The sequence below is a fragment of the Rhinolophus ferrumequinum genome, chromosome X (genome assembly GCF_004115265.2).
Source record: "Rhinolophus ferrumequinum isolate MPI-CBG mRhiFer1 chromosome X, mRhiFer1_v1.p, whole genome shotgun sequence".
NCBI classification, from domain to species: domain Eukaryota; kingdom Metazoa; phylum Chordata; class Mammalia; order Chiroptera; family Rhinolophidae; genus Rhinolophus; species Rhinolophus ferrumequinum.
Window position 1 is genome coordinate 82397816 of NC_046284.1, and position 13817 is coordinate 82411632.

Consider the following 13817-nt stretch of genomic DNA (forward strand, 5'->3'; position numbering starts at 1 on the left):
GTGCCAGCACTGTCTGTGTCTGCTTTTCAGTATGCCTCCTGCGTTTGTGATAGATTGTCCAAGACTGGGGGGCTCTTGGATGAGTGGGCCGTAGGAGCTGTCAGCCCAGACCCCATGGCCTTGGAGTTAACTTGCTCAGCCCCGGGTCATGGAGCATATCTGTCTCTCTCCCAGGCCAAGATCAAGCAAAAGCTGCGGGAGATTGAAGAGAATCAGAAGCGGATTGAGAAACTGGAGGAGTACATCACGACCAGCAAGTATGTGCTCCACAGCCTTCCCTCTTACTTCCAGGCCTCTTCTTCTTTTTTTTTTTTTTTTTTAACTTTTGTTTTAATTAGTGTCAGGTGCACCAAACAATGTACTAGTTAGACATTTATCATTTCTATCCCTCACACAGTGATAACCCCCACCCACTACCCCTCTGACATCGCACAGAGCCATTACATTTCCACTGTCTCTATTCCTAATGCTGTACTCCGCTTCTGGTAACTACATATGTATATATAAAATTATAGTTGGCATTCATTATTGTTCAGCTTCAGCTTCAGGTGCACAGTGCAGTGATCAGGCATCTACATCATCCCTGAGGTGGTCTCCCTTAATGAGACAAGTGTCCATCGGATACCCTACAAAAGCTTTACAACATTATTGATTACATTCCCCAAATTAATTTTCAAAACCCCGTGGCCATCTTGTGGTTACCGACTTTTCTAATCCCCTCACCTTCCCCCTTATTCCCACCCCCCCGCCCATCTAGCAACCCTCAGTTTTTCCTCTGTGTCTCTGAGACTGTTTCTGATTAGTTCATTCACTTATTCTTTTCTTTAGATTCCGCATATAAGTGAGATCATATGGTATTTGTCTTTCTCTGTCTGACTTATTTCACTTAGCATAATGTTCTCTAGGTCCATCCATATCGTTGCAGATGGTAAGATCTCATTCTTTACGGCCACGTGATACTCCACTGTATAAATGTACCACAGGTTCTTCTTGTGAACCCTGCATTTCCTGACCCTCCCTAGGCAGAGGCACTGTCAGCCGAGAGCATTTCCTGACCAGCCAGGGTAACTTGTGTGTCCCCTCACTTTATAGGCAGTCTCTGGAGGAGCAGAAGAAGCTGGAGGGGGAGCTAACAGAGGAGGTGGAGATGGCCAAGCGGCGTATTGATGAGATCAATAAGGAGCTGAACCAGGTGATGGAACAGCTGGGTGATGCCCGCATCGACCGCCAGGAGAGCAGCCGCCAACAGCGAAAGGCAGAGATTATGGAAAGCATCAAGCGCCTGTACCCGGGCTCTGTGGTAAGAGTGGGGAGAGAACTCGTTTCCCGAGCACTTCCTTTCATGCTCACGTCGTCCTTTTCCCAGCAGTCCTGTGAGGACGGGATTGCTAACTGCATTTGCACAACTGGGGAAACTGAGACTTAGGTTAAATGACTTGCTCAAAGGTGCACAGTTTATCAGTGGAAGAACTGCAATTCAAACCGAACTTGTTCTGACTCTTAGCCTGACGTTCTTTTTATCCCACCAATTGCATCTTCCTGAAGGTTTTGTCGTGCTGTGTCCACTCCTCTGTGGGAGGTGGGGAAACTGGAGAGGCCCTTGGAAGGGGAGGGGGCGTGGAACAAGAATCAGTCTCCCAGAAGTAGCTCTGTGCAGGCTTTAACATGAGCTTGGTTGCCGTGTACCAACTGGCTCATTCACCAGGCTTTATCAGATCTCTTGGACCAAATCCTGAGTTCTTGGGTTCCCTAAATATTGTCCATCTTGCTGTAAAGCCCATCCCTGGGTTCAGCTTAATTGGGTTCCATAAATACCAGGTGCTAAAAAAAGGTATACACGTTTTAAGAGATGTTAACACTTTGGTCAACGTTGCTCAAGCCCAAGCAGTAGTTCGCCGTAATCAGAAGTGTCTGGACGCTGATGGTAACCACTTTGAGCACCTCTTGTAATTGCAGAAGTCAAACATGACTTGTAGTCATCTTTTGTTATCAGTATAGATTGAGTATTACAATTTTAATACAGTGTTTTTCCTTTCTTAAAATGTGTGTACGTTGTTTTGGCACCGTCTGTATTTCCTGGTCTCTCCTCTAGACACTGCTGGAGAGTTTATAAGGGTGAATTAGGCTTAGTCCCTGCCCTTGAAGATCTTTCCCTTTATCTGTTGGTTTGGGGGGCATGGGGAAGTGAAGTGGGAAAAGAGATTTCTTTTGCTGAGTGATTGTGAGAATTTGAGATAGTGTATATAGGCTATCCGGCGTAGTGCCTGGAGTGGCAGCGGTCTGCAAAACGGTAAGAGAGAGGTTTAGAAAGATGGCTTGGGATTCAGACATGACTGCCTGAAGTTGTCGTTGCTTTGGGGCCAGAGGAGGCTTTTCTTCCATAGCCTGGGGGTTGTGTTCCTGATACAGATTCTGGTCTGTCTCCCTTTCCAAGCTGGGACTGGGGGTTTCTGAGCCAGCCCCAAAGCCTCATGCTTTACTTTTTCCTTCTGACTTCCTCAGTACGGCCGTCTCATTGACCTCTGCCAGCCCACACAAAAAAAGTATCAAATCGCTGTAACCAAAGTTTTGGGCAAGAACATGGATGCCATTATTGTGGACTCTGAGAAGACAGGCCGGGACTGTATTCAGTACATCAAGGAGCAGCGTGGGGAGCCTGAGACCTTCTTGCCTCTGGACTACCTGGAGGTGAGGCCGGTGGGGATGGCGTCAGGACAGCACGTGAAGGCCCCTCCCAGCCCTCTGTGCTCTGCCACCTACTGCGTTTCTCCCCGCAGGTGAAACCTACAGATGAGAAACTCCGGGAGCTGAAGGGGGCCAAGCTGGTGATTGACGTGATTCGCTATGAGCCACCACATATCAAAAAGGCCCTGCAGTATGCCTGCGGCAATGCCCTCGTCTGCGACAACGTGGAGGATGCCCGCCGCATTGCCTTTGGCGGCCACCAGCGTCACAAGGTACGGATGGATCCCCCGCCCAGACTGCAGCCGGGCAGGCTTCGTGGTGGAGAGTCCTCTGTTCAGCTCCTCCTTCTCCTGCTCTGTGCAGACAGTGGCGCTGGATGGGACCCTGTTCCAGAAGTCAGGAGTGATCTCCGGTGGGGCCAGTGACCTGAAGGCCAAGGCGCGGCGCTGGGATGAGAAAGCCGTAGACAAGTTGAAAGAGAAGAAGGAGCGATTGACAGAGGAGCTGAAAGTAAGCACCGTTGTCCCTCGGAGCGGGGGTCCTAAGCCCAGGCCGGCCACCTCCTTCCCACCTCGTCCCTCCTTCTTGTCCATTTCAGGAGCAGATGAAGGCAAAGCGGAAAGAGGCAGAGCTACGTCAGGTGCAGTCTCAGGCCCACGGACTGCAGATGCGGCTCAAATACTCCCAGAGTGACCTAGAACAGACCAAGACACGACACCTAGCCCTGAATCTGCAGGTGGGGTCTGACCTTCAGCCCTGTTTCCTAAAGGCCGTCCTCCCGTTCCTGGCCTCGGTTTCTCGGGGGGGCGGGCACTTGTCCCACTTCCCTCTCTCCTCCCACGCTGCTGCAGGGAACCAAGCATGGCATAGAACCAGCCAGGCTTTCAGATCTTAACTCTCTATGACGTTAGGCAAGTTACTTAACCTCTCAGTGTTAGTTTTTTCATTGTTATCTGTAAAATGGGAGTTAGAATGCTATGTGCTTTATAGGGTCGTTGTGAAGATTGAATTGGTTAATGCATGTAAAGTGCTTAGACTGATTCCTCGTACCCAATAAGTACTTAATAAACATTAGGTGCTATTATTGGTATAATTCATTCACTTAATAGATATTTGAGCTTCTCCTAAAAACGAATTGAAAGTGAGCTACAGGCATTTCAGTCCCTGTGGGTAGGGGTACTCTTCCATGTATGTGAATGTGTTTGATCATGAGGTGCTTCCCCAGACCACCCTGGGGTGTTATGTAATATGTAGTACGTATATTGTTTTGCCTTTTTCTCAAATCCAAAAGTCTGTCCAAGAGTCTGTCCTAAAACACATCTGGCCGCAAGGGTTATAGCTAAGGGAGCGTGTACCTGTAAGTAATCACGTTCACTGTGTGCCCAGCCCTGTTGACGGAAGCGGGCCGGCTGCAGGCCAGGGAGGAGGCTGTGTGCTGGTTCAAGTGAGAAATGATGGAGGCTTGACTCGTAGTAAGGCATGTTGTCTCAGTGTGTGGAGAGCTGGCCTTTCCTGTCCCCCATGGGGACAGTGCGCTTGGGGTGGCTCTTTTCCTCCAAGGAGCCTGATTTCTTTTTGCCCTCTCAACCCTGTTTCCTGCAGGAAAAGTCCAAGCTGGAGAGTGAGCTAGCCAACTTTGGGCCTCGCATCAATGATATCAAGAGGATCATCCAGAGCCGAGAGAGGGAAATGAAAGACTTGAAGGAGAAGATGAACCAGGTTGGTGGGGGATGAGCCCGGCCAGCATGTGCATCAGGGCAGAACCGGGGCTGGAAGCAGCCCTCTGACCCAAAGGGCCACTTGCCCTCCTTTGCTTCTCCTCTCAGGTAGAGGATGAGGTGTTTGAAGAGTTTTGTCGGGAGATCGGTGTGCGCAACATCCGGGAGTTTGAGGAAGAGAAGGTGAAGCGGCAGAATGAAATCGCCAAGAAGCGGTAGGTGGAAGTGTGGGTAGAAGAGGAGCCTGGGACGCCTTAGAGCCCTCAGCCTGATGTCGGGGGGAGTCAGATGCCATCATAAGGCAGGGAGCAGCTCCTAGAACAGTGGGCATTTGTTGTAGGTCAGCCTTATAGAACAGGGACCGTGGGGAGGCAGTGTCACATAGTCTAGTGGTTAAGAGTTTACCTTGGTTAAAATCCCAGCTTCACAGCTCATTGTCTTGGGCAGTGACTTGATCTGTATGAGCCCCAGTTTGCTTATCTATAAAATGTCTCATGGCATTGTTGGGTAGATCAGATGGAATAATTCTTACAAAGTATTTAGCATAATACTTAGCACCTACTAAACCTACTAAGAGCAATGACTATTGGCTTTTATTATTATCATTATCCTGATGGACAATGCAAGGGAGGAGGAACGAAGTTCTAGGTTGGAAGGATCCTAAGAACAAAATAGCAGTTTCTCCTTTCTTCCCCCCTTTAGTATATTCATTCATTCACCAAATCTTTGAGGACCTGTGTTGTGCCAGACTGTCCTGTGCCAGGTATCGGCAGGAGCCCGGAGGTGGGGATGCGACCTAGTCTCCCTGACGGGTCGTCCCGGGACCCTGACCGTAGTCGGCAGTTCATCCAGCACATCGCCCAGACAGAGCTATTCATTGCTCTTCTACCCCCAAGCCACGCTCAAGAGATACAGAATTGAATTAAGAGACTGTCCTTGTCCTCAAGGAGTTGAGTCATGGTGGGGGGCAGACAAACAAGTAGATCAGCAATTTCAGAACTCTGTGATTGATGCTGTACCTGACATATAAGGTACAGAGGAGATGGTCAAAGAACTGCAAGTCAACAAGAGGAAAAATGAAAACTAGAGACCAAATAGAAAACTGGACAGAGGATATAGGTAGCCTTTCATGGAAAGAGAAGCTTGAATTGTGAAGTGATGTTCAGCCTCATTCCTAATCAGAGAAATCAAATTAAAACAGTCCACTGGTATCTGGTGAGAATAAGTCTACGTAAGCCCTATGACTTAGCCAAGCCGCTCCTGGGTGTATATCCCAGGGAGAGTCTTGCCACAGGGTCACAAAGGGACACATGTAGGGTAGTTTATCTTGGCATAATTTGTGATAGTAGGATGTTGGCAATGTAGATAGCCATCGCTGAAGGGGAAGTATAAGTTAAATGTGATAAATATACTGACTGGAATAGTTCAAAGCAAGAACTAGATTTGCAGGCAGTACCATGGATAAATTTATGACACCGTGCATTTGTGTAAATTTAAAAACAAAATGACGTTTTACAAGGATATGCATTTGTAAGGCTATATACATATGTATGTACTGCGGGGCCAAAAAAATGTACACATTTTAAAACATGTTATCTATGTATTACTTTTCAAAGTTGAATTACAGTAGCAATGTGTAGTATGACGTTTGCTCAAAAGATGGCATTAATGAAATGAATGTTAGCGGCATTCATTGTATTACAATTTTAATACAGTTTTTTCCTTTCTTAAAATGTGTATATATTTTTTTGGGCACCCCTGGTGTGTGTGTGTGTGTGTGTGTATGTGTATGCATGCGTGTATGCATGTATGTCAGTTTGGAGTACATGTTCACCATAAGGAAGGTAATAGGAATGGAAATCAGGGATTGAATCAGAGGATACAAAGGAAGGGTCTTGCACAGATAGCAATCAAGTGTATTATGAACTGTGAGATGTGATTAATTCAACTGGGCCAAAAGGGGAGGAACCCAACAAAGTGTGATAGAAACAAAGAACCTGCTTACCGCCTTCAGAAACGGTTTTACAGAATGAAGAATGATGAACAGGAGACCTGTAGAATGAATAGGCTTTAGCCAGCCAGGCAGCAGACAGAAGGGAGTTCCCAGCAGTGAGGACAGCATGCTCAGAGGTGTGAGAGACCGTGCCTTGTTCTGGAAACTAAATAGTTTTGAATGTCTGGAGCATAAAAATGGGGTCCGGTGGAAGGTGGGGGTGGTGGAGAGGTCAGCAGGGGCCAGATCACAGAGGGCTTTATGAGTCACGCTAAGGAGATTGGACTTAAAATTGCATGGCTTAGAATTATATAGAGTTAATTACATTCCATTTGGATTATAGTGACTAATAGGTTTAAACTGCTGGCATGATATCTGGCAGCATCTGTCACACGATATTGTGGGGAGGGGGCAGTTGGAAGTTAGCCCTGCCTGGCCTTACTAATATTTGTGTGCTGGTTACATGCTATTTGAGTTTCTGAAAAGATGGGGAGGAGGGCAATAGCAGGCATCTAGTATTTTCTCCATGATTTTTACTACTCAAGCTCTGCCGCTTAAAAGTTCTGGAATCTTGGGGTGAGGGTGTGCATGTGGGGGTGGTAGTTGGAAAGAGTCGATATGAGCGAAATACCTGGTAAAAATGATGGTAACTAAAATTTATTGAGTACTTACTATGTGCAAGGGACAGTTCTAAAAACATTATACATATTAACTTGTTTGGAAAATCTCCCAGTAACTCTGAGGTAAGTACTATTATTATTTCCATTTTACAGATGAAGAAACAGGCATGGAGAGGATAACTAACTTGCCCAAGAGTACACTACTATTAAATGTGGCAGTGTTGGGATACCAATCCTTCTATCCCACCACATTATATTGCACTGATGCCACAGAAGGAGCCCGGGTTTCGTGTTAGACCTGGGTTCCGTCTCACATTTGCCGTTTACCAGCTCTGTGACTTTGGGCAACGTCTTTTACCTCTTGGCCCAAGTTTCCTCATTTGCAAAGTTAGAATAACAATGTCTCCTTGTAGAGCTGTTGATTAGAGGATTAGAGGTAATGTATGAAAAGTACACAAGCTTAATAAGTTTTATTAATAAAAATAAATTATAGCTGGTAGGTTCATGTGGACCTTTTTGTGCTTCCTTGTAGGAAGTTGCGGGGGCAGGGTCAGTGTGCTCTGGAGTCCTCTAGTGTTTAAAGAGGGATTAATGATTAATGGATTTTTGGCTCAATCTCCCCTGCTTTGTGCCATTTCCACAACACTAGGCTGAGGAACTTAGTTCTCCAACTTCATGGGATGGTTTTATGTGGATATGGGTGGATGAGCTGAGTGGTGATTGATATTCAGCAGTAATCCTGGGCCCCTGTGCCCTGGGCCTAGTTCTCCTTTCTCCCCACAGTTTGGAGTTTGAGAATCAGAAGACTCGCTTGGGCATCCAGTTGGATTTTGAAAAGAACCAACTGAAGGAGGACCAGGATAAAGTACACATGTGGGAACAGACAGTGAAAAAGGATGAAAATGAGATAGAAAAGCTCAAGAAGGTAAGGAACGAGAGCATGAAAAGACAGACTAAAAACTGCGAGAAAAATTAGAAGAGATATACTAGAAGGATAATATCCATAATTTATAAAGCTCTAATGGAAATAAGAAAAACACCAAGACCTAAATAGGAAAAAAGGGAATATGTGGCACAAGCAGTTCAAGAAGAGATTCAAATAGCCCATAAACACACATAATTTTCTTGCTAGAAATCAGAGAAATGCAAAGTAAAACAACAATCAGATGTAATTTGTTTCCTATCACATTACTCAAGATTTTTTTTAAAAGGATAAGGCTTAATACTGGCCGTGGCGCATAAGACCAGCATTCTTAGGCCATATGGCACCATGTATCAAGAGTCTTCCGGCTCTTTCCGTCTCTGGCTGCCGAAATGAGAGGCACTGTTGCCATGTCCGCGCATCTGCAATGGATGGTCCTACACAACTGCTCCAGCTTCCTGATCAAAAGGAACAAGCAGCACCGAGCCCAGTAATCTGAAGGCCCACACCTGCTACAACAGGCTGCCTGATAGTGGGCCTGGAGCCAGCGGCCAATGGCAAAGGTATGGTGGTCATCATGAAGCGGAGAGCCGGCCACCTCCTACGTGTGGATCTCCATCAACTAGAATAGTTGGGCCCCCTTCAGCAGCATCCGGCAGATGATCCGCAAGAACAAGTACCGCCCGGACCTGTGCGTGGCTGCCATCGGCAGAGCCAGCGCCATCCTGCATAGCCAGGAGCCCGTGTTGCTGAAGAGGAAGCCGGCTCACCCCACCAAGAGCTCCTGAGCACCTACCCCCCAAAGCAATAAAGCATAAAGTGTCAGATGACTTTCTCCAACCAAATAACAAGTCTTCTGAATGTTGATCCCCTCTAACTCAGTAATACCTGAGCAAATCCAGAATGCTGGCACAGCTTTGTGCACACAGGCTGATGTTTATTACAAGCATTTGTAGTTCCATTGGGAAACTATCCAGTGTCCCCTGGGAATTAGGAATTTAGCAAATTATGCTACATTCATACAAGTGTTGTGTAGTTTAATGGTCTTCAAATTTTAGTAATACACTAAAGGTAATACACTTTTAAAGGAAAAATACTCCCAAGATCTCTAGTGTTGGCTTAAAAAATCCTTAATGCTGCTTAGATATATATACAAACATACATACTTGGAACACTTAACCAGAAAGCCAAGACAGAGTTACAAATTGAATTTTATAATTAACCACGTTAATTCAGTGCAACAGATGATGGTGTTTTGCTGAAAGCGAGTCCCTTTTCACAGTGCGCCTGTGCTGCTAACTGCCACGGCTAAGTTCCTTTGAGTTGAGCGTGCCTGTGCCACCGGTTATGGTCTGGTGACTCACTTCCTACACCCCTTCTCTTTACATTTCTCTGAAATCTGTTCCTCGCAGCATCCCCTCCTGAGGTGATTTGGCCTCACTTGGTCTGAACGTATCATGGCTTCTTTGTCTGCCTATGTTGTTGTTGGTTTGTGTGTGTGTGTGTGTGTGTGTGTGGTTTTTTTTTTTTTCATTAAACCCCAATGATGAAAACAGTCCTTTTGGTGTCACCGGAATTGTAAATGCAGATGCAGATTGGGCACTAAAATCTGGGGCAGAAAGAGGTGGACATCTAGGTGATCCAGAAGCATATATTTCTATGACTTTTTGACTTTTTATTTTAAAATCATTTTAAACTTAGCAGAAAGTTGCTAGTAGAATAGTACAGAGAACTCCCATCTACCCATCACCAAGCTTCATCCGTCATTAACACGTTGCTATATTTGCTTTTGCACATCTCTGTATGCATATTTTTATGAGCCATTTGAGAGTAAGTTGCCGACACATCCCCTTTATGTGACTTGAAGATCAAAATGAAAATAAAACGTTCTCCTTTTAAATAATCAGAACATTGTAAGTAACACAACAGTCCCCTTTGACCCCTCTCAATCCCAGTCCACTTACTCTTCCGGGGGCTAACCCATGGAGTGTATTCTGCTAGACAGGCAGGTGTTTACTTAGGTCCTTCTACATTCATGTATGTGTACTCGTAGAAAATACACCATATTGTTTGTGGGTTTAAAAAAAACAACATTAATGTTGTATAGCTCAAGACATTAGTTTTGATGTGGAAAAGATGCTCAAGTGTGACATTAAGTCACAATATCAAGTTTTTATTACAACCTAGTCTTAATGCTGTGGAGCTATCTATAAATAACGCTGGGAGGAAATAGGCTACAATGTTGATTGGTTGTCTCTGGCTGGTAGGATTATGAGTGATCCCCCCCCCCACTTAATACTTTTTTCTATACTTTGAACTTTTCTATAGCAGGCAACTGGTAAAATGGGGTGTTTGGGAGAGGGCAACCAGATCATTTAGAATAAGATGAAAAGAAGCTTGAGGGGTGATGGGAGTTTGTGAAGATAGCTCATTGAAGAGAGGCTCCAACAAACTGCCTGGTGGAAAGGGTGGGAGCAAGGGGAGAAGGTCCTAAGGTGAGATAAGGAAAGCCTTCACCTATTGTCCTGTTTCCGCTGCTGGGACCAGGAGGAGCAAAGACACATGAAGATCATAGATGAGACCATGGCCCAGTTACAAGATCTGAAGAATCAGCACTTAGCCAAGAAGTCGGAGGTGAATGACAAGAATCATGAGATGGAGGAGATTCGTAAGAAACTGGGGGGCGCTAACAAGTGAGTGGGTTCAGGCCTGGGGTTGGGGCAAGTAGGTTGAGCAGACAGCCTGCTGGATTTGGGCCTCACCTATCTCCCTGGATCTTCTTAGGGAAATGACCCATTTACAGAAAGAGGTGACAGCCATCGAGACCAAACTTGAACAGAAGCGCAGTGACCGCCACAACCTGCTACAGGCCTGCAAGATGCAGGACATCAAGTTGCCACTGTCTAAGGGCACCATGGACGATATTAGTCAGGAAGAGGTGAGTATCGTGGCGGGTGTGCGTGGCTGTCGGTGGGAGCGGGCTGTGAACAACATTAATCAGGGACGGGATGAAAGTGCAAGTGGCCTGGGAGAGAGAGAGAAGGACGGGGGGCAGGCATGGTGAGGGACAGTAGGGATGGCGGGGTGAGGCTGTGAAGGCCGGTGAGGTGCAAGGTAGCAGTGTGGCTGTGAGAGGGCAGTGGCATGGGCAGAACTCCTGTATGTCAGTAGGTGCTGAGGGAAGTAAGCCCGGAGAAGATGAAAGCAACCACTAACCTTAGGGACTTGAGCTCAGTTAGCTCCAGCAGGTGGTGGATATTGGTAGGAGCAGGAATTGAGGGACAGCCAAGAGCAAAGCAAGACGGAAGCTGGAGGACCCAAGGCAGGATACAGCTCAGCTGCAGTGAGGGAGGTTGGCCAGGAGAGGGTTGGGTAAGGGACATCAGCAATGCAGAGGTGACGAAGCTTTGTTACAGGAAAGGGAGGGACACCAGCTGATAGAGGAGCCAAGGCATTTTATCCACTGGAAGTGAAGATTGGTAGCGAGGTGGGGAGAATGTTCCCTGAGAGGAGGTTTGCGTAGATCTTGTCTTCGACCCACGTGTCCTTTTCCCTGCCCCCTCCCCAAATGCCATTTCAGTCTAATTTAAATTGCAAAATATTTTGAACACCAGAAATGTGCCAGGCCTCATGGTAGCACATGACATAATGATGACTCCTAATTCAAATCCAAACTGCCAGGCAGGTGTTGTCCCATGTTGCAGATGAGCGAACTCCGGTCTGATAGCATGGCTTGCCCAGGATCACACGCAGACAGTGGTAGAGCCCAATTTTGAACTCAGGTCTTTCTGCCTTCAAAGCTGCTGTCCTTCCATCAGTTCTTTCAAAGCAGGTGCTTTCTCAGTCATTGAAGGCTGCAAGGGAGCCCCCAGCCGCTTCTAGAGGGACTGGCAGCTCCCTTGCAGCCAGTCTGCTCCACTCTATTCCCTTTTGCCTTTGCAGGGTAGCTCCCAGGGGGAGGATTCAGTGAGTGGTTCCCAGCGAACTTCCAGTATCTATGCACGCGAGGCCCTCATCGAGATTGACTACGGGGACCTGTGTGAGGATCTGAAGGTGAGGACCGGCCTCAGGGTGGGAAGTGGCGGGTAAGGACACCTCAGCTGTCCACAGCAGGGTCAGCCCATCCGGGGGCCCCCTCTGGAGACTAGGGACGAAAATGGGGCAAGCCAGCAACAGAGAGAGGGTCGAGTTGCAATCCACACTCCTACATGCACACACAGCCCGGCACATCTTCTCCCACATCCCCAGTTGCCCCCGTCCCTGCTTGCTGCCCGTCTTCCCCTTCTGCGCATGTGCACATCTCAGCCCAGATACACATGCACGGAGCAGGCTCCTGTACAGTGAACAGCTAGGCCTCGGGGTTCCTGAGCGCGCTCTCCTAGGCACTCTTTCCTTCTCACTTGGCTGTCTCTCATCCTGGATCTTTATTTCCCTCCCCGGCCTTCAGCTGCCATTGCTATGCTGGGTCCCACAGGTACCTCAGACGCCAGCCCTCCTCCCACACCTGACCCTTCTCCTCAGTGCCAAGCACATGGGTTCAAACCAGAAATCTGAGCCTTGCTCTTGCCTCCCTCTCTCACTTGGCGTATTCAGTGTATCAAGCCCTTTCCATTCTGCCTCCTAAATATCTAGTCACCTTTTTTCTGTTTCCACTGTCTCTCTAGCGCAGGCTACTTGCATCTCTCACATGGACTGCTGCGGGAGACTCCTAAATAGTTTCTGATGCTTTCCAATCCATTATTATGGCCAGGAAACTTGATTTTTTTAAAAGCTTTTTGTTATGGAAATTTTCAAACATGCGCAGAAGTAGAGAGAATGCTATAATGAACCCCAGGTACCCATCCCCCAGCTTCAACAATTAGCAACATATGGTCACTCTCATTTTGTATACCCTTCCCCCTCCCCATTGGCCTATTTTAAACCAAATTCCAGATATTATTCCATTCGTAGGACTCTTTTAAAAAACGTAACCACAGTATGATGCCAAAATAATTTTCACTACAACTCTGTAATATCTGTAAATGTTTAGATTTCCATGAACGTCCCATAAATAGCTTTTTTTTTTTCAGTTTGTTTATATCAGGATTCAAATGAGGTCCATATGGTAAAATTGTTGTCTCCTAGTCTATAACATTTTCTTATCCCTTTTTATTTTTTTCTTCCTATTTATGAAAGAAACTGAGTCATTGGACCTGCACAATTTCCTACATTCTGAATTTGGCTGATGATGTCCCATGATGTCATTGAACATGTTCTTCCATCCCCTGTACTTCCTGTAAACTGATAGTTAAATCGAGGGTTTGATTGCATTTGGGTTCATTTTGTATTTTTGGCAAGAATATATCATAGGTGGTGCTGTGTACTTGTGTACTTGTCCTGTATCGTTCAGTAGACGCTGAATGTCAGTTCTCTCTCTGTGTGATGATAAGATTGATCAGTGTTCAACATTGCTTATGAAATATTCTTGCCAAAACCTCAAACAAGGATTTGATCAAGCCTTTATATCCACCAATTATATGAAACACTGGTACCAGAGGAACATGTTTAATGAAAGCACAGGGATGCATTTAGCCAAATCCAGACTTTGGGAAACTAAAGGACAAAAGACCTGGTCTCTTCCATAAATAAATGGGAAGAAAGAAAATAAATAGAGAGGAAGAACTTTTATAGACTATAGGAGACAAACGAACTAATTGGAATACATGGCTCTCCCTTGAAACCATTGTAAAGAAAAGAGAGAAAGGGGAACTTATAGAATAAATGAGATTTAAGAGACGTGTCAGCCAATCGCAATGTGCATACCTTATTTGGAACTTGCCTTGAAAAACGTGTAAAAATATTTTTTATAAAACAGGATGATTTGAACACTGACCAGATAA

At 46.2% G+C, this 13817-nt stretch overlaps 1 protein-coding gene and 1 pseudogene across 1 annotated transcript in view; both read left to right on the top strand.

Moving 5' to 3' along the window:
* Positions 1 to 13817, top strand: part of SMC1A (structural maintenance of chromosomes 1A) — a 36418-nt gene that overhangs the window by 7907 nt on the left and 14694 nt on the right. Inside the window, exons 8-19 of the mRNA XM_033104426.1 lie at positions 175 to 257; positions 1093 to 1300; positions 2503 to 2688; positions 2778 to 2957; positions 3049 to 3195; positions 3284 to 3421; positions 4288 to 4404; positions 4512 to 4618; positions 7800 to 7941; positions 10486 to 10631; positions 10723 to 10876; positions 11881 to 11991. Coding sequence (XP_032960317.1) covers positions 175 to 257; positions 1093 to 1300; positions 2503 to 2688; positions 2778 to 2957; positions 3049 to 3195; positions 3284 to 3421; positions 4288 to 4404; positions 4512 to 4618; positions 7800 to 7941; positions 10486 to 10631; positions 10723 to 10876; positions 11881 to 11991 — 1719 coding nt within the window. The remainder of the gene's footprint in view (positions 1 to 174; positions 258 to 1092; positions 1301 to 2502; positions 2689 to 2777; positions 2958 to 3048; positions 3196 to 3283; positions 3422 to 4287; positions 4405 to 4511; positions 4619 to 7799; positions 7942 to 10485; positions 10632 to 10722; positions 10877 to 11880; positions 11992 to 13817) is intronic.
* On the top strand, positions 7974 to 8839 carry LOC117021361 (60S ribosomal protein L28-like; annotated as a pseudogene).